This window comes from Genypterus blacodes, unplaced genomic scaffold, assembly GCF_046128005.1.
Source record: "Genypterus blacodes isolate CSIRO-AG114 ecotype Tasmania unplaced genomic scaffold, CSIRO-AGI_Gbla_v1 ptg000133l_1, whole genome shotgun sequence".
Taxonomy (NCBI): Eukaryota; Metazoa; Chordata; class Actinopteri; order Ophidiiformes; family Ophidiidae; genus Genypterus; species Genypterus blacodes.
The window spans coordinates 1,387,684-1,408,984 of record NW_027466935.1 but is presented as its reverse complement, the minus strand read 5'-3'; the positions used below and the strand labels follow the sequence as shown (position 1 = coordinate 1,408,984).

Sequence of the window (21,301 nt, the reverse complement as noted above, 5' to 3'; positions counted from 1 at the left end):
GTTACGAGGCTCTTAGACGCACGTGAATAGCTTTTATCATGATGTTTAAAGTGATGTTTAAAGTGAAGTTTTTCGTGTTTGGATCGTTTTGTGGAAGATTTAACACGGCAATCACAGCTAAACAACCGGACGTCTGATCCTATATTAAGTCTTAAATGGTTTGTTTGTGGTGTAATCGTGACCCAACCTACTTTTGAACTCACTATTATGTAATCGATTGATCAACTGATTGATCTAGAGCGAGCTAGAACTCTGTGTGCATTAACATTGACCCATACATTTGATGCTGTGAAAAGGTTTTAGTGCACCAATGTTACCAAAGCAGACTGAGGGGAGCATAAAGGTGCAACGCCTTCTTTAAAGTGCTTTAACATTATGCATTCTGCAGGCAAATGATGAATAGGACTACGAACATGAGCCGAACAAGTTTTGTTTTCACATCTCGGTCGCGTCTGTGTTCATTAGTTTTGTTTATTTGTGCTGGAGGGGTTCATGGTATGTAGCACTCAGATGGAGTCGAGTCCCAGAGCTCCATGTGAAGGAGGTACACAAGAACTCACTTTAACACTCAGAGATGTTATCTGTGAAAAGTAGGCAATTACACTGGCAATCGGCCTCACACTTGATTTTGTGAGAGTATATAATGTGAGCAAGTGAATACGTGGTTAAAATGAAGTTGAGGATTATGGATGCAGCTGGTAGGCAAATGGAACAGATTGGTTAGTTTATTGGCATGTTTTGAATCATGATTACATAAAAACTTAAGCTAAAACGACTTTAAACATGACTCACAATCAAAAGCATAACTAAAATAGGCTATAAATGTCCATCCACCACTCCAAACTTTCCACTTTGAAGCATTACAGTGCCACGACATCACCTTTTCCTAGTTGGACTTTATGTTTTATTTATATCCACACAGAATGCAGCCTGGGTTCATTTTAAGACTCTATTTCCTTTTCCTGTCATTTTCAGAGACAAGGCACAAGAATTCCCCCTTCACTATACAGCTGTCAACAAAACAAACAACGCTTCGGCTCTTGTTGACCTCAAACACATTCATGGCAACAGCTTCATTTGAAACAATGCATGGCTGTAATCCCGTAATGCCTCATCTCGCTCTGAATGAATGTCTAATTTAAGGCTGAAACATGTCTTTTATTGGGCGACGGGTTTAATCCATGTTAATGTGCGCTGGCCATCACCGGAGGCGTGCTATTTGGATCAGCATGTCACGCTGCCCTGACTAATCCTCGGCTTGGCTCAGAGACCTGTGCCAGGCCAGAGCCAAGACAGTGCCTGGTCAAATACCCCAGAGGCGAGATCAGGCCAGACTGGGACGCTCCGAGTCCATCTGCACATAATGCAGCAGTATTCAGACATAATGGGAAGGAAACACAAAGATCCATATGATCCTTTGAGTGTGCAGTGCTGAACTTGTATAGTGAAGTTTGGACGGCACAGAGCAGAAACAAAAGAGCTTCCCAAAATCCCTTTAATGTCTCGGATGCATTGTAATGTTCCAACTTTATACTTTGACATTTAAGTACAAATGCTGCTGTCTTAGATGTAATTAAATCATCAAATACCAGTGTAGTTTAATAACAAACAGCAGGGTTACAGTTGAGTTATGTTGGCATCGTTTCCACACAGCCTCTTCCTCATCGTCTGGCAGAGCAGAGCGTTGCTTCATGGCCTCCAGGTCCTTTGCAGGTGAGCTGCTTTGTTTACAAGAAAAACAATCTCTGAATGGTTGTACTTTTGTAATGATATACCGATGGACCAAACAAATATTTAAATACCCGCCAGCCGTAGTTTGAAGCTAATGCAGATATAATGACACACACACACAGCTCTGTATTCAGCCATTAATACCTCCAGTAAATGAATGATGTGTGTATGTGCAGTATAAAGAACACTGACAGAGGGACAATGTAAATGCTAAATGATTTTTAACTGCAAAGAAAAATCACTACACAGGACTTATTTGTCTTTCTTATTCTGGACTTTTGAATTGCCTTTTGAATCGCTGGGAGATTGTGCAGTGAATGTGCCAGTGTATGTATATTTCCTCTGTGTGTGTTTGTGTGTGTGTATATTTTATGCATGAAAGAAAGAGTGCCTGCTAGTGTCAGAGAGACTTATGTAGCATATCCACTGAGACAGCTGACCCACGATGACATGTACGTGTGTGTGTTTTTGACCATGTTTAATGCATTTCCCTCCAATGAGCTTACAATGTGGGTCAGGTGGTCCGTGTATGCGTGAAAGCGAAAAATAGCTGAACTGCCATTGGGCTTTTGCTTAAAAAGTGTGTCATCTGCGTCATACATTCACTTCTCCCACCGCTCACAATGGACACGCGTGAGCCCAGACATACTGCACACGCACACGCACACGGGCGTGCGGTCGCAAGTCTTTCCCAGATGGCAGCCCTTTAAACCAGCAGATTAAAAATGTGATTAACTTACCGTACAGATATTTTGACTGCAGCTTGATATGAAAGCTACACAGCGTGACATGGAAGGTGGCATTCTGTCATGTTGTAGACTTGTCTTGTCAAATAACCATAATGTGAATGAGTGTGTGTGTCGGTTTGTGTGTGTGTGTGTGTGTGTCTGACAGTGTTTTAAAGGGTTGATTTCAGTAGTTTTGCCATTTTGTCAGACAAGGAGAGGTTTTCTAACTCATTTATTTATTTATGCCATGTAAAACGTGGTCCAGCTTGATTGGACACACACAGATGCACACGGATGATGAGCTTGATGATTTTGATTGTTATCCCGATTCTTGACAGACGCTACATTTGATTTAGTTTCTGCAGTTTGGAAGTGTGTGTCCTTAGATGTAGATATCTGTGTTATCTGAAGCGAAGCATTTAGAGCTCACAGGTGTTCTGTGGAAATGTGCTGCTGCAATTTCTGCTCTTTTGACTTTGTCTGCTGTAAAACATCCAATTTTCCTGTCCCGTGAAATTTGATTGATGGCCACTAAAACACTTTTTAACATGAGAAGGGCTTTTGTACATCTGAGTTTTCCTTTCATCCACAGCTGGAGTTCTTGCATGTTCTTGCCAGTGTGGGTTCACTCCACTCCCACAATCCAAACCCGTGCAGGTGTCAATGAGTTTGTCTGTCTTGGTTTTAGCCCTGTGTCAAACGGATGAGCCTGCCTCTTTATAAACACACGCAGGGTAAACGGGTAGACACACACACACACACACACAGAACAGAAGCGGCACAAGGCCAAATTGATAATTTAAGTCTTTCCCTGTATTCAATATTGAATACAGGGAATAATAAATGTTTCCAATCACGCTTTTGTCCTTTATACAAAGTTTGAGGTCAGTGGAGAAAAAAGGAGGTACGATGAGGACGTTCATGAATGCTGTGTCACTAGAAATCCACTTTTCTAAGCTCTGTCAATAAAGGTGGTTTGTAATCGCCACACTGAACACTTAATCAGACGCATTTGCTTTAGATGCTTTTCTAACAGAGCGGCTCGGTAAAGAGAAGGAAGGGCAGCGTGACCATGGACCTCAGCTTCACGGTCAATCGGTAAAACTGCACTTTACGCCACAATCATAAACACCATACTTATCCGATTGGTATTTTGGATTAGAATATGAAATATGCAGAGGATTTATTCATTCAACTGAACTGTACTCATTGTGCACCTTAACTGTGCTGCTCCTTAAAATACAAAATAATGAGGCCACCAAAGTCTGGGTTCCTCCTGTGCCTCCACAAATATTCAATAAATACTGAACAGAACTCATGCAAACCTTTTTAATCCCTATAAATCATCTTGCTGCTAATATTGACACCGTTGTTGCTAATTTGTTTTTGCAACAACATATTCAAAAGTGTAAAACAAATGAAAACCACATTTTGACACCAATTTCCGCCGTTGTAATGGAACGATGAAGTTGACAAAATGGTAATGAGATTAGATCAAAGTGAATTAAATTTGATTACATCCATCTTGGCTGTTAATCCCATCATAATCCCAGTGTTTCTGTATTTATTCCCCACAAATCCTTTCCCAAATCTCTATCACGCCCGCCTCAGTTTGCTTTGAGAGATGTAAATCCTTTCTGACTGCCTTTGCTTTGATGAGAACACAGACAGGAAATGAAATGTGTCAGTCACGATTACCCGGCTGTCCCAAATGTCACACGTGTCACCTCGTCGTCTCGTTCCTACCGGGCGTCATTGTCAGGAATGAGACGGATTCCGTTCGGTTGTTGAGGTCAGGCAGAGCTCTCATGTTCAATTTGTATCTTTTATGTTATGATTGAAATGTTTGAGCTTGTCGTCTTCAGACAAATCGGGTAAAACCAACATGCTTTCAAGTATCAGACTGAATGTTGTGGAAAAGAAAGCAAAATCCATCCTCCAAATTCTACCTCTTCTTCTCTCAGTCGGATCCTTCCTGAGGATTGATTGCTCTGCTGAAACGCCAGAACACTCTGAAGCAGAGAGCTGATCGACAAGGTGAACGAGTTGGGGGAAACGCCTCGCCGCTTGTGTCGTGTAAACACAGCAGGCCCAAGGTTTGGAATTTATGGAAGCAGATTTTCTAAACCCTAATTATGACATAACAAAACATGAATTGAACCAGGTTTTGTGGTTTACTGTTTTTGGTCAATTAGTAGATCCAGACATTCTGAGTTTGGTTGATGATGGGAGGGCTTCCTTCATTCAGATTGAGTTTAAATTCATTGCTTCAGATGTTGGACTTCGTTTAGCCTTCAAACTAAACTTCAACACGTCTCAATATCATTTTAATTGAGCGCTACATTTCCTGGAGGCAGTATTTGAAGAGGAGAATTTCACCATCTCAAATGCCTAAATTCACTGATTAGAGAAGGCTGGAATCTTGCACTTACGCCCTAACTTCATCATTCTGCCGCGCTGGTTGCCGCTTCATATTTAGCTGGAGGGCTGCTTTCTTATCCAGACATAAATGAGGACACTGAATATTCCCTGTTCATTTGATTTTGAATGAAAGCGGGGCATTTTCTGCTTCTTTGGAGGTACAGAATTGACTAATTTGTGCTATGTGACGTCTATATTTGTCCGCGTATTCATTTGATTTCAACCCATTTGAGATAAGCAGGATTGGAAGGAAGATGGAAGATGTTTGGTTGTCATTATTATTCCCTTGTTGCATGGAAGCTATGTTGCACCACCTGACCAATTAATAATCTTTGAGATAGGCGTCATTCAACCCCGTTTGTAGGATTGCTGATTTTTCCTCTATATGCTCTCTGTCTTCGTCTCTCTGTTGTCAAAGAGATCCGCTTCCGGGCAGAGCTTTGTTTTTAAAGCATTGTGCTCTTTTTGCTCAATAAATCGAAGGCTGTGCCCGGCCAAAAAGCCTCTCTAATTCGCTGTAACGCTCTTTGATCTAAGCCGCGTGAGGGTGAAAGAGATTTGATCAAGAGAGGCACTACAGTCCAACTCCCAACAAGATTTTGTGCAATTTCATTTTCATTTGATCTGCTACATACATGTTTATTGTTTGTTGAGATTCATTAGAGCTTTAAATATCATTTGTGGCAAGTATTCCCATGCATAGACTCCAGCCAGCCGTTCATCCATTCATCCTTTTGTCTCCTCGGGGACAGTGTGTAAGTGCCTGATGTTAATTGTTTCAACAATTAAGTCCTCGTGCTCGACGTGATCTGAAGAGACTTAAACCCTGAAGTGCCGGCAGTGTTCTTCTCCTCCTTTTTTGGCTTTCTGCTCCCTCTCCATCAAGTGTTTATTTGTTAGCGGCTGAGAGGAGGTGAAAGCAGGGGCCTTTGGGTGTCAAGTGCTGGAGCGGAGCAGTGAAAGACTCTGGCACAGCCGAGGGCTTTTAATGTCCTGGCAGATCTGCAGGGTGACTGACTGACTCTACTACTTGACAGCCGACGCCTTTTTATTAGAGATTTTTGCCCTTTTCCCGTTTTTTTTCTTTTCTTCTTCTGCCTTTTCTCGTTTTGACCCAGGTTTCATTGTTGGCGCCTCTGTAATCCGGTCAGCTTCCCACTCTTCCCCTGTCCTTTCTCTCTCCCCCCCCCCTCATCTCCCCCATCTCTCTTCTGTATACTTTTCCCACTGTCCACTATATCTGAGTGTTTTCTTTCTCCCCTCGTATTTATGTCAGTCTTGCTGGATGTGTCCCGTGTCTCACTGCCAGCTGCTCCGTGTCTCTGCCCTTATGCCCGCTGTTATTGATGACTTATCCAGACAAAAGGCTCCCACGCTGGGCTTGAAGCCAGCCAGGTTATCCCCTCTGTTTATCTGCTTCCCTTGAGGTTTCTGATTCACAAGTGACAAATCCCCTAAAAATAAAACAATAACAACAAAAACAACCTTTCTGCTTACCGTGGAAACCACTACCAGGCATGTGGACATGCACTATTCGAGGGTCAGCTTCTATGGTTACACAGGAATGGAGGACATTTTGCCTGATTGTTCAACTTTAAGTGTCGGTTTAAAAGCAATGTAAGGGCCACAGCTGTGATCCTCATTGACCCCACGGCAACCACCAAAATGTCCATCATTACTAATTCTGAGTGTAGAAGCAGTATTATGATTGGAGGTTCTAGTCAGGAAATGTTTCTATAAGTATTAAGTACATATAGAGTATTCGGTTTGAAGCTGTAACAAAGCCACAAACAGGATCTTTGATTTGATTAGTTCACAAAACTATGCTATTGTATTCCAATGACAGGACACGTTTGAGGCTAGCATTGTCACTATTTAAAAAGAAACAAATTCAAATGATATCTCAAGACAAAAAATTGGTCATTAAGCAACCTAACAATCAATATTGCTGTCAAGTTTAAACTCTAAACTCTCTAAAATGCAAGTATCAGCCACAGATATGTTGTTTATCTCACTTTAAAGCTGCTTAAGAGGACATTAAAGGTAACGCTGGAGTAGTGTGCCTGCTTCATAAGCTCTACAGAGGTCACTTATCCACTTATCCTAGTGTGGGCAGAGTAAGGATAGGGATTGACAGAATTTGGAGACTAGGCAGGGGGATTTGTCTCCTGTGGTGATGGAGGTAATGGAGGAGAAAGGAGGAGAGGGACGGGGCGAGAGGTGCATCTGAGGTAGGACAGAAACCACAAAAAGAGGGAAAGTGGTCGGACGGAGGGAGAGCAAGGGGTTCCTCTCTGTGTGAAGTTAGAGAGAGAGACAGAGAGACAGAGAGAGAGAGAGATCGGCATTGTGGCCCAAAGCTGAATGCTGCCTTTATGAGAAATAGTTAAATGGACTCTGAGGCAGGGGTGAGTCCCTGTAACCATAGTAACTTCACAGGAGCCCTGTGACGGAGGGATAATAGAGCGAGAGAGGAGTTCCTTTTCTCTCCTTTACCCCTCCCTCCCGCTCTCTCTCCCTCCCTCTCACTTGTTCTCACTTCCACTCCTCTCTTGGCGAGTTTGTCGGATCCTCGCATCTTATGGGATTTTCCTCGGCTTTTCCTTTTCTTTTTTCTTCCCTCTTTTCTTTCTCCACGTTTCTCTTCTTGTCCGCTCACAAGTTTGAATCCCGGCGCGGCTCAGCGCTGCGTCCAGACAACTTGTTGCCATAATTGCTGGCTGTTCTCATTCTGGGGCACTTTTATGGACCTAAAGAAGCATCTGAAGGCTTTATTTGGGGTTGCTGTGTTGTGCCGGCGCAGAGAGAGCAGCGATGTGCTCCAAAGGCACCGTCTCAGCCCGTGATTCCTTTGTCTACATTTCAGAGGCTGTGCTGTCAAACCATGGTGCTGCCCCTGAGACCAGTCGCCCTGAGAATATGCAATGCTTAACAGTGAGTACCAAACTGACTTATTTACTATCTGTCTGTGTGTGTGTCTTTGTGTGCCGTTTATACGTATGTGGGTTTTCCGTGAACTTCTGCATATCTGTCTAATTCCTTATTGTTTTTGGAAGTTTCGCTGTGTGTGTGCACTTCACTTTGCATTAAGTAAATATACATCAATCATCATTCTTTTTCAGAGGTTTGTGTGCATATCTCTCTGATCTTGGTAGTTTGTATGCCTTTCATTGTGTGTACATGCGTTTAGTTATTCATTGTTTGTGCCTTTGCGTGCACACAGAATGCACAGGCCTATACTTAATAAATTAGAGGCAGCTGACCCGTGACATCGAACCATGTCCAACTTGCTCATCATGCATAAACATGCCTTCAGTAAGATAGGGACTGCATGCATTCCATGTTGCACATTCTCAGCAACCATAGCAACTAATTGAATCATGCGTTTAGAGCTTTGAGCGGTGACTGGAGCAGTCTGTCACTGCTTGAAAGACAATATTTGTCAAAACGCTGGCACGCAAGTGATTCACATTTGAAGCGGGATGATGGTTTGTCATGAGAGACAAAGGGAAATATGTGTATTGTTGGATCTGAAGTCAATTTTCTGTGTGTTTTCATGGAGACCAAAAATCTGTCCACCCCCTTTCTCCTTTCAGGCCCCATGTCAATTTTCTCACGTTGTGCTTATTTTGCTTTAAATCTCACAAGTCCATTTAGTCCAATTCTACTTAGCCGTGTGCACAGTTACCATTCACAAATTAAAAATTAACGAGGAGGACCACTTAGACCAGTTTCAGAGACGCAGGAGGAAGATTGATGTTGCTTTTACTCATTTTACAGCAGAGGTGATAAGTCAAGCGAGTATTTACTAAACACAAAGTGAAACTCGATTATATTTATATGCAAATGAACTCCAGTCAGCAAAGTCTGGGTTGTAACCTATCAGAGAGCCAGACGTGGCAAATATGTGTGTATGAGCTCAAATCCCTGGGTTTGCTCTATGAAATTTAAAGAAGCCTGAGTTCAGTCTCTCTGTTCTCTGTGGATCAATGCACTATGTACTTCTATCACATCAGAACTGCTGTCACTGCACATCTGCTGCTCAAGCTAAAGCGTTTTTTTCTTTTTTGCTGATCCGAAGAAATCAACATGCAAATAACTAAGAATTACAACGTTCTCTACTAATATTTTAACTGACTGGCACTTGATTTCTGTCATTTATTCTTAATAAGCTGATTGATTTGGGAGATATGAGACACTTGATACTTGTTTCATATTACAGTTGTGTAGATATATTATCATGAAGATTGTATCAACACCAAACTCAGACTCCAGACCTGTGAATTCATGTCCTGGCAACGGTGTGGTATGCACGTTGCACAACTGAGTGCAGACAAGGCAAACAGATGACAAGTGGAGACCATGTCTGAAGTTGATACTCGAGACGTAAAATTGCACAAGAAGTCACAGCGATTCGAGATGTAAAATTGTACAAGAAGTCACAGCGATTCGCCAATATGGACCCGAACAATCAGCAGCTGCATGCTCTTGGTGTAGTAGTGTGTGCAGAGAAAAGCGGTACGTTCTGAATTGCTATTTTTAACTGGTATTTCAGATCTAATCAAACTAGGAACCCATTTGAATTTTTGATAACTTCAAACGTGCATGATGATGCCGGTGCATCTGAGATGGCGACGATACCGGGACCTTCTATTTCTGAAAGGCACAGATGTAATTAAAAGTGTCTTGGTGAGCAGGAGCAGTGATCCGGCTCCAGTGTGGAGTGGTTCGTTTCCTAGATCAGAAAAATTACTTTGGAACTGGAAAATTGGATCTAAGTCTGAACTTGGCAAAAAGGCAGATGAGGAATGACTCTTCCCTCATTGGAAATCTATGCAGGATCAGAACCTGTGATGTGATCCAATCTCAGGTCTTCCTAACACTGGAGCTAAAGATCACCTGGGAAGAATCCTGTATCCTCCCCCTGCTGGTATCTCAGCATGGGAATGAATCGATTTGTGCTTTGCCGCATTGTGCCGTGCTCTAACTGCTTGCACTCAGATGATATTTTTCAGTTCATTCTTTGTTATTGTCAGCAAACAGACCACACTTCAGCCAAACAGAACACACTGACTTACTGTAATGGAAATGAAAACCACAGCCACACAGGGCCTGGCTGTCTGCTGCTGCTGCTGACAAATGGCTCCGCCCACTCCGAGAGCACAAACAAGAAAAAACATCACAATCATCACACTGTCAACCCATCATAAGCGTTACCCTAAAATTTTCAACTTTCAATACTGCCAACTGCTTACAGGACAAAAATCCAGCAAACAGGAAATAGCTGCCGTCATGGCATAGATTGTGGAAGCAAAGTGAGAGCCAATTTCCAACCTTAATGTCCTGTCAGTGATTTAATTCTTTCTATAAAAAACAGTAGCAGCTTGTTTGGATATTGACTGAATAAAATGTGATAGACAGCAAAACTCCACAAGGCAGCTGACTATTAGTGTTTCACCTGAGGAGGATAAACACTCTGACTTTAATGCACAAGTGTTAGAATCCATCATTTAGGCCCATTTAGCACTTTTCTATCCTGGAGAGTTTCAACACAAACAAACACACACTCGACCCAGAAGTTTTGCATGTAGGCCACATACAGTGCAGGCAACATTCACCGTGTGAGAGCAGGAGTTATATTTAAAGATAAGATTAAAACTATGATGTGACAAACTAAACAAAATTGGAGTCTCGCCAATACAGCAGAGGAGTCAGTTTAATGTTGCATATTTATTATATAACTCTTAACCCATCTATTACGTGTTTAAATTACGTGTTTCTGATATTGTATTATTAAACTATTCTGTTTTAATTAAATAAAAGTTCTAGACTGAAGTATTTTACCTTATTTTATTATTATTTATTATGTCATTATTTTTTTAACCTATTCTAATAAAACCAAACAGGCAAAAAGTAAAGTACAAAGTGTGTAAATGTGTCCAAGTAATATATCCTTAATAATATAGTTTATAAATTTATGCGTCATAGAAGTAGTAATGAAAGTTTGCTCTCACTCTCCTGTAGTGACTGACAGGTCGGACAATTCAACAGGTCAGTGTGTCAGTGAAATGGATCTGAGTAATCAGTCTGACTGGGCAGGATTAGACAAAGGAGCTCACTTTACTTCTGCTCTTCACACACTTATACACACACACACCCACACACTTCTTTTCCCCCCATTTGACCGTTGTGTGGTCTGGTCCTTGTGTTTTATTGCTCCGCTGTGTTTTGGTGGGACTTCATCCCATGCACCATGCGTCGGAGTCGTTGGGTTCTTACGTTAGCAGTCCAGTATGATGAAGGGTGTGAGAGGCGTCTCGGACAGTAAAGGGGGGCTGCAGCGATCTGGTAATTGTTAACCGCCCCCCCCCACACACACGCAGAAAAACACAGAGATGGAAAAGTGTAACCCGTCTTTGCGAGCTTTCCTTTCCTCTCTCCTTCCTCTCCCCTCCCTCCTTTTTTCACCCTCCTCTCTTTTCCTCTTTATCTGCGGGTGAATCAGAGTAGCAGCTGATTGTGCGGTTTGTGTGGGAGAGTCTCAGGGGGGGAGTTAAGGGAGGGGGGGGGGACACATTCATGGACTAAATTAGGGGGAGAAAGGAAAACCTTTTAGACTTTCTCTTCTTTTCTGTACCAGGTTTCTGTTGCTTCCTTTTCCACTGCATCTTTCCTCCTCGTTAGCCACCACGGCCTCCTCTTCCTCCTACTCCTCCCTCTCTTTCTCCTCGCCCTCTCTCACCCCGGGGCCATTTCCCCACCGACCTTAACGTCTCACTTTTCCCCTTTCCCAACATCTTTTTTTTTTTCAATATTTGATGGTGGCTTTACAACAAATATGATATCATTGATTCACACGGGTTGGAGGCTTTTTGATGCTGCAGATCGTACTTCATAGTCACTTAACCACAAGGTTAATTCATGAAAAAACAAACAAAAAAACATGTATGTGCTTCCCTCCAGTTAAGTCCCATTTAATATATTTGTTATTTATGTATTTATTGCTGCTCTGACTCACAATTATTGAGTCCATTTATAGCCTACTTAAAATGATGGTGTAATATTTAATTAAACATTCAATAATCACCTTAAAAATTAATTTGTGGTCACGTAGTCATACGCACTCAGTATGGATGGCGTTCTCTTGTTCAGCCATTTTGGTACGCTTGCCATCCTCTGATTGTCTGAAACCAACTCAAATGTAATACAAGTAATGATTTTAATCTCGAGCGAATGGGCTTCAAGTCTGAGAGCGCCCCTACATTCAATATCTGTTCACTTTATCATTTAATGGGTCCAAACAAAAGATACCTTTAACTAGAGATCAAAACTTAATCATACAGCGCGGTGAGACTGAATCTCGTCATGCCTTGTCCTCCTCAGCATCTACCAATTATATTTACCCGAGAAATTGCTGCCGTTTGTCCGCTTGACAATCTCCACGCTGAGGGCAGCTTCTCCCCTTGCATCACCTTGCTTGTCAGCTGGCGTTTGCTCCGACGTTGTCTCTGTGAAAATGGGTCTGACACTCTTGTCTGATGGGAAAGATGGGAGGGAAGGATGGGTGAGCGCTGAGACAAGGACACAGAGGTTAGAGTCTCCAGCTGTCACCCCAGAAATAATGAAGAATGTCTCATTTTTATGTCCCGACGTCTCCAATCTATCGTCTTTTCTCGACAGGACCCAAGAATGCTTACATTAATATTACACGACGAGTCTCACCTGCTCAGGATTCGATTCATTTGCTGGTCATGGCTGAGAATCCACTGCTTAGCTCGTCAATACAAACATAGCCGTGGCCTTGGACTTGGTGTTTGACCCCCACCGTGTGTGTGTGTGATCACTTGGTTGCAAGATGCTTCCTTTTTTGACTGCTGTTTATTCAGGTTTGGGGGCGAGAGAGAGAGCGAGAGAGAGAGAGAGAGAGAGAGATCCCACAGCGCACAGATTGGCCTCGTCTGGCTCCCAGACAAGCGCATTTTCAAATTCATTCTTCTTTCCCTCCTTTCTCTCTCAGAACGAGCTTTTCTCTCTTTCCCTCCTCGTCCCTCCCTCTAATCCGTCCTTCTGCCTATTTAGAGGTGAACAGAGCGCTGTGAGAAAGAGAGAGAGTGTTTTTGTGCTCTTGACGGGTAATCTTCGCCCCCTCTTTGAAAAGGCGACACAGGGAAAAGCTGCCATTACCTCTGGTGTGAAGCGGCGTTAAAGACAACGAGCTTTGCTGCCACTTTATTAGCATTGTGGAGACAAGTGCGCTGTCGCTCCTCTTTCACCTCTGTCTTTCTCCAGCTCTTCTCCCTCCGTGTTTCATTCGGCGAAGCCAGACATCCAAACAATAAATAGGAAAAGAGGCAAGCTGGGGGTGGGGGGCCGAGGGGGGGACGGATTAATGAGGTTGCCGGGGCATCGCCTGGCCTCTGTGTTAGCTCGACTTTAATAGGCTTTTTCCTGCATTGCCGCTGAGGTGTTTGTTAATTTTCGTAGATTACCACCTCGTTCCCAGGGCGCGCGGTTAGCGAAAACAAAAATACAAGCGATGTTTGGATAACTGGAGGAGGAGGGGAGATCGACAGATTTCGCAGACCCGCAGGTTTCCGTACCGTGGGGTGGCAGGGTCGGCCGAAAGGAAAAGCAGAGGAAATATGGAAGTCCAAAGCATAACAAACAAGCATAATGTCTGGACGGAGGCTGGGGAGTATGGGAGCAGAGCTGGAAAGAGGCTGATGAGGTGTGAGGTGTGATCGAGTGTGTGTGTGTGTGTGTGTGTCAGAGGTGGTAACAAAGTACTTACTCAACTACTTTGCTTTTGTCCTGATTTGTTGTGATTGCGCTACAGGTATTGAATCTCGGCTTTGTTTTAGCTGAATATTAGGAAATATAACTTTAATAATTTTGGGATTTAAAATATAGACGCACAACCATGTATCTGGAAATAATTAGTAACACTGTTTTAATTCTTCACTTGATGTACTTTTGATACTCGACTGCTTGTACTTTACTATTATATATACCACATTTCCATATAGGACATATTTGTACTTGATAATTTTTCCATTGTGGTATTTGTGCTTGGTTGTATGAGTGTGTACAGTACACTGTGTCCAATTCATACTGTTATCGTCCTGTTAAAGGGAAAATAAATCATCAAAATTAAGTAGATCCCAGTAAGTCCCACACAACCTCTCTTAACAATATAACAATATAGTACGTAGTCATTAGTTGAAGTCCACTCTGGCAGCTTTGGATGCTGTCCAGTGACTAAAAATCCCACCTTTCTCACACTTCACCCGACATGATTCACTCGTGCAGCCTCCTTACACCTCCCTTTGTCACACCGCTGTGTATATTTGCAAAGGTCTGAGAGTTACAGCACCTCTCTGTACCTCAGAGTGTAGACTCAGGAAGCCAACTGGTCTTATCGGTGGTAGACACACAAAGCTGTGCTGGCTTTGGGCTGGTGAGGTATGCGTACGTGCGTGTGCACGTGCACATGCGTGTGTATGTGTGTGGAGGGGTTGGCGGCGGGAGGCACTTCCTCCTATTCTTCTGCTGTTGAAGAGTTCCCATGAGCGCCCCTGCCAGGAACGACAGTGGCCTGAGCAGGCCGAGCCAGCGGCAGTCTCGCCTACTTGACGCCGCCGCACTCTCACACAGCTGATCTCTGGAGCTCCCGCAACTGCTGCTGCCCACAGAACAAAAGCCTGGACACGGATAACAGATATGCTGGAAGAGGAGAGAGAAAAGAGGAGATAAAAGAAGGAAGAGGAAAATATTATCGAGCCAAACTTTGAGAAGAAGAAGAATTGTCACAGTGGGAAAAGCCTCGGATGTCATGGTGGCCAAAGGCTGATATGAAGGAGTGTGCAGGAGTGTGCAGCAATGACGCAAGTCTTTACTAAGGATCCTTACTAAAGAGAAGAGTGCAGTTGGAGGTCAGTGACAGAGTTGTAGAGTTTTCCAGAGAGGACTATTATAAGCGGTAAAACTAAATTCTGACTCGGGGCCGAATCCAAGAAACACTATCATCATCTACGGCCTCCTCATCTGGACTGGCGCCTGGTTTGGACCACCCAGGACTGAATCCACCTGCTCTTTGCCGAGCTGTCGTCACCGCACACTGAGATGATCCACAACACTCTGAAGGCTGCCCAGCCGTTGGAGCACAGCCCCAGGAGCTCACCATCAGCTGCTCTGAGGAGGCTGTGGAGATACTCGGGCTACAGGGGGGGCGGTCGGACGGAAAACCAGCGTCACAGCGTGTGCGTGCTATCTGCGGAACTGAACTCTGAAGAAGAAGGAGGAGGAAGAGAAGGCGGAGGTGTGATGCACACCATCCACGGGCTGTGCCACCTTTGCATCGGATGTAGGCTCCCTCAGGTGTGTATGCGTGAGGGAGAGACGGGTGAAGGGAGCGACAGAGAGGATAAGCAAGAGAGTATAAACAAATCTATTATTGGCTCATTTTGAATTGGATGAAATTTAAGACAGAATTGCTTGAAACTATAACTTTATTAAGTAAAAATAATCTGATCATTTAAGGTGTCAATTGTTTCCAAATTACTTAATGGATTTACTGAATTTACTAAACCTCAAGTCAACATAGAATAGAATCAGTTGAGCTCAAAGAATTGAATCCACTGAGCTGAGGCAGAATACTCTTAATACAATTTGGGGGTAGAAAGAAAGAACAAAATTCAATGGAACCGGTGATTACCAATTGTGAATGTTAGGAAGACTTTGGCCCAACAGTGTGTGACAACAATGCAGCATGACACTTTAGTCATTTGTGGGCGTCCAGTGCCTCCTCACACACTCAAAATACTGACCCAGATAACATTGTCTTACTGAGGAAGAGGAAAATGAGTGGTTGGTTAAGGGGAAGCCTGTGTGTGTGTGTGTTTGTGTGTGTGTTTTGTAGATTTTAGTCTTGAGTGAACACGTACGAAAGCACGTCTGCATTCATGCGTGTACGATGACATCAAGGCAGATATGCGTGGTTCGGGATGGATGGCAGATATTCCTCACATGCAATGGCGTGCAAATGCGTGTGTGTTTGCGTTGTGGTGATACGTCTGCTCCACATGCAGACGAGCAGCACCCATCGCTGCATGAATCCTGGAAGGAATGATGCTCCCTGCTGCAGGCGATCTCAGACATCTCTGAGGGAATATTGGAGCTTTGAAGCATTAATGCAAAAAGGGGCAGCAGAGATTCTACTTCGGGTTTCATCCGAATTTACTCTCTGGGAACTTTTACATTCATTTATTTCCCCTTAATTTCTAGTAATTAACTGTGTGATTGATGCAGTTAAAATAACATCAGTAAAGCACACTCATTCTGATTTATCACAATTTCCAAAGCATGTCCCCTCTTTTGTATCCAAACTTGAAAAGGACCCCTGTGGTGTCTTTTAAGAGGTGGCCTGAGACCGCTTCTCCCAAGCCCAACACACAATCCCAGTTGGTTGGATTCAACTCCGCTTACAAATTGAATTAACACTGTAAAAGCCTGCAAATTGGGCAACGCGACAAACTTTCTTCAAGTTCACACAATGCATATACACACACTTTCTCTCTCTCTCTCTCTCTCTCTCTCTCTCTGTATTTTCCTTCGCTGTACTAAATTCTTGCCAGCCCTTCAACCTGTTTTGTGACGCTTATTGTTGTTTGACTTCCATAATTCCAGCGCCGCTTTCGTCTCACCATCTGTCCGTCCATTTGCCTCATCTGTTATGTCACTGCCACGTTACAAAGTCCTGGCGTCCTCTTTAAACACCACTTAATCTAGTTTTTAATCTCTTTTATCTCTTTGTTTATTCTCTCTGTACCTAAGCGTCTCTTTCTGTTTTTCTGTCACACAGCCAAACTTTGGGGTGGTCGTAATCTGTCAGCGTGCACACACACACACACACACACACACACACACACACACACACACACACACACACACACACACACACACACACACACAAAGATTCACACGCAGACACAGCGCTGAGCAAAACGCTATTGTTCGCTGTGGATGAAGAGTGAAGAAGAGGAGGGTCAGTTTCCTTAGACAAATGACATACAGTGTGTCAGATACACATGAGCACTTTAACAGCCCCTAGGAGTCTGCATGCTCATTTAAAAGTATATATTGAACATTATATTTATAGTTAAGGTATAAATGATCCCTTTATCCATATCGCAACAAATACTTAAAATAATGGAACAAAAATGAAAGATACAGGTTCTAGCTCTTTAAATTAACTAATGTAGGGGGACAGCCACCATATAGTACTTTGGACGTGTGTGTGTGTATGTGTGTGTGAGAAGAGCACTACAGGTCTCATTAAAAAGAATGATGTCACCGCTTAATTTATCTCTGGAGGCTATTTATGAAGCTTCTTTGTTCGTTGCTGTTCCAGCCCATACAGTCACATTACAGACACACACACGTGTACAAACACAGATGGTGATCCGCTTTCCCTTTTATACTCCAGGTGACAAATGTAAATACCTTTGTAAGGAGCTGGACAGGCACATTGTTTCGCTGAATCGCAGAGAAACGCAGATGTGGAGGGACTGAAGGCTGTAAGAGACTTTGTAATGGATACTATTGCCCCAACAGTGAGACACCGGGCACATAAAACCACTGGACTATGAGAAAGTGCGATTGTTAGAGACATTTTGGGGTCATCACCAGCTCCAGGCCCCTGAATCATCAACATCTCTCTGAGGTTGTTGCCCACTTGCTTATGGGCAGACTTTGTATTTTCAAAGCAAATACTGTAGTTTCACTCTTGCAGGAGACGGAGGAAGCGAGAGTGGTGTGTGTGTGTGTGTGTGTGTGTGTGTGTGTGTGTGTGTGCGCGTGTGTGTGTGTGTGTGTGATTTGTGTGCTTTTCCGCCCCCGGTTGTCAGCAGATGAGATGGAAACTGAGATGTTTTTGATGGACCCTTTTGTTGACTTTGGCACATGTGCGTACGTGTTTGACGATACTGAGTCACAGACAGACAAGAGAGAGGGAGACAGACAGGGAAAAGAGTCATCAGCATGGTGTGTGTGTGTGGATGGTACATTTGACTAGATGATCTCTCCATGTTTTGTTGTAGAATTTGCAATAACGAGGTTTTGTCCAATTCTTTCCCTCCTACACTCGTCCTCCTACTCTCTCATTATCATTCTCTGAGTACTGATTTCAACCGTTTGAGTTTATTTCTTATGTGTGTCTTGATATGCAGAATCACATCACAGATTCTCCTGAGATATTCCTTCAAAATAATGTTTTTGGGGTCATTGTTGTCATGCAAGTAAGAGTTTATTTGAAGTTTTTAAAGTGGGAAGCTACTTTTAGTGTTACATCACAGAACTCTGAATTTACATAACTACTACTACACTGGTTTTGAAGTTCTTATAATCTTTCCATTGTCTTCTAACCTCTTGAAATGTGTTTTAGTTGATATCCTATAAGAACTAGTTAAACATACTCTTAGTTATTTGGCTCTTTGTGCATGTAAATGAGATTCTCAAGCGCTATCCGGGACAAATCATGTTTTAACTCTCTGAGTGCCGCTCCTAGGACAAACACTCACACACACCCACAAGCACACACGCGTTCTTTAAAAGTTCAAAAAAAGTTTGAAAAAAAAAAAAAAGTTGAAAAGTTTCAGTAAAAATATGTATATGTGTGTGTTTTATTTTGTGTTAAGTTCTGCTTTAGCGGCAGTCGTTTGATCTGCTCGCTGTGGTAAAGTAGAGATATGGATATATATATTATAGAGATATAATCAGCAGCCGCTCTGTAAAGTACAGTGAGTACAGTGGCATCCCGTGTGTGCTACTAAACAAAGAATGTCCGCGGCGTATCTCCGTCCATCTCTCCGACTTATTTTTCTCACACACTCAGCTAATTGGCATCAGTGGGGAATTGCTGCTAAGACATTTCTAATCGGAGGTTGGAAGCGGAATCCACATGTGCTAATCATCCTCCAGACAGGAACTGGGTTATTTTATCAGCTTACTACTTTATGTTGCAACTTCCTATCACACGGTGACTGTGTTCCTGTGTTCCTGTGTGTGTGTGTGTGTGTTCTGTAGGTGACCATCCATCGAGGAAAGGATGGATATGGCTTCACCATCTGCTCCGACTCCCCTGTGAGGGTTCAGGCTGTTGATCCATGTAAGTTTGACGTTTAATGTCTCTACTCAATAATCCTGCTTCAAATCCTCCTGGAGATGGACGCTTTAAGACTTTTTCTTTTGCATATAGATCCTAATGATGCAGTTTCAAGTGTGCTTTGCTTTCATTTCTTCACTCTCATTGCCCTCCTGCTCTCTCTCGCCCTCGCAAAGAAGAATTGCTTACTTTACTTGAGTAAACTTGGTTGTAATACTGTTTTCCTGTAACTGATGGTTTTGAGTTTCACCTCGGGCAGCTGTGTGTGTGTGTGTGTGTGTGTGTGTGTGTGTGTGTGTCTTTATCCTCTGTGCGAGTTGTGTGTTCAGTGTGACATGTCACGATTGGATGAGTGTGTACGTTTCCATCTGTCCATGTTCAGTGCATTTGTCACCGAGCATGTCTTCCCATCCAAACCGCAGAATTCCGTCGCCTTTTCCTCTCCGTCGAATGGAAACGTTCTGAGTAATCAAACACTCCGACAGTCTAAAAGCTTTCCAGTCTTGTGCTGCTTAGCAACACCAACACCGCTCACTGATCATCTGATTGACCTGGATTTGGCTCCTGTAATATTTCATGTCAGCTGTAATAGGATAGAGTAATGAAGGACTCACAGGGTCACCACAGTCATCGGGTTTCATATTGTACTATTGGCGACTTTGAATGTATGTTTTTCCTGATTCTGTCTTGGAATAAGATGCTGATCGGGCGCTCTGACCTTTCTGCCGAGTCAGTTAGGGCAAAGCAAAACTGAATCCCCGCATAGGGAGCAGAAAAATCTCTATATCTCATTAATATTTGATCAGTGATGCAGTTAGTTGTCATGCTGATACTTAAGCTCCAATACTTTATGTTTTCTACTCAATCCACTAAGTAGCTAAGGTTGTAAATGAACACGGCCTGATTAAAAATGTGTAATTCTCTGCTTTTTTCTCGTCTCGGTGCTCTGGCAGGTGGGCCGGCAGATCTGGCGGGTCTGCAGCAGTTGGACACTTTGCTGCAGCTAAATGGTCAACCGGTGGAGCAGTGGAAGTGTGTGGACTTAGCTCATGCTATCAGGTAACAACCCCGACACAATGGAGCATTTTTAGGGTCTGATTTCCACCTAAATCCCATTTGCTAGAACAGTGATTAGTAAAGATTATCGGACAGCATGAGAGGTTTGCCGGATCGATGAAGCAGTCATGAGTGGACGAGAGATCAATCTAAGTTAGCCTGTGTCTCAGTGTGTGAAGGAAGAAATGCTGTGGTGTTTGGGTGAGACGGCACATGACCAATGGGCAATTACTGTGCGATCACTATAGAACTCTTAAGATTTATAGACCTGAAGTACTTCAAGGTAGCGTCTGAGTTGCTGCTTGGCTGCTTTAGAAATCACTCTGTTTCGTCTCTAGATGAAGTTGTTTAGATGTTTCCATTTAATCACACAAATGCTTATCGTTCACACTCTTCTTCCTTGTAATGCAGAAACAGTGCCAATGAAATCACGTTGGTGGTGTGGCGCACGGGCCCCTCAGCCAAGCCAAGTTTCGAGGGCCTAATCCACCGACCCTCCTACAAGGCCTCCAACTCAAACTACGACACTCCCTCGCCCCCGACTCGCAGGCGGGGGCCGGACGCCGGGGGCAGTAAAACCCCTCCGGCCGTGCCGCCTCTGCCGGCCCACCACCGCGCCACCACCGCCCGCAGGCTGCTGTTGAACGGGTCTGAGGCTGGAGGCGGGGCCGGCGGCGGTATCGGCTTAGGGACCCTGGGGTGGGGGGCTCATGCGGGATCGGCCGAGGAGCTGGACGGGAAACCTCGCGGGCTCCTCCATCACCCGCACACGGCCACGTTGAAGGGCACCAGGGTGAAGGCGTCCAACGGCGACAACTACATCATCTTGGCCCCCATCAACCCCGGAAGCCAGGTACCGCAGACTGGTGGTGGGCTGCATCTTCATCATCTCCTTCGTCCTCCTCATCCTCACCACGGGCACATGGTGGCCCATCCTAGATACGTCTCCTTACCTTACATCCCTGGCGCTGATAGATAGAAGGACTGGATACGTGTCTAAGCCACTTGGGCCTCTGCCGCCTCATGAATGTGTGCGTGAAGACATGTTTTGAACACACAACATACAGTGGCTATAGTTCAGCCTCATACAGATGGGAGACATTAGACTGGGAGCCACTGGGAGACAATAACATATAAGATTATACATTATATTCCTGTACTTTTGTGAAGGTTTAGCAGTTTTTCTATTACATTCTCTGCCACT

General features: G+C 43.7%; 1 protein-coding gene across 1 annotated transcript in view; it reads left to right on the top strand.

Moving 5' to 3' along the window:
* rgs3a (regulator of G protein signaling 3a) overlaps window positions 1-21,301 on the top strand; it is a 110,067-nt gene that overhangs the window by 17,972 nt on the left and 70,794 nt on the right. The window contains exons 9-12 of the mRNA XM_076163656.1: window positions 7,747-7,814; window positions 18,963-19,044; window positions 19,995-20,100; window positions 20,509-20,950. Coding sequence (XP_076019771.1) covers window positions 7,747-7,814; window positions 18,963-19,044; window positions 19,995-20,100; window positions 20,509-20,950 — 698 coding nt within the window. The remainder of the gene's footprint in view (window positions 1-7,746; window positions 7,815-18,962; window positions 19,045-19,994; window positions 20,101-20,508; window positions 20,951-21,301) is intronic.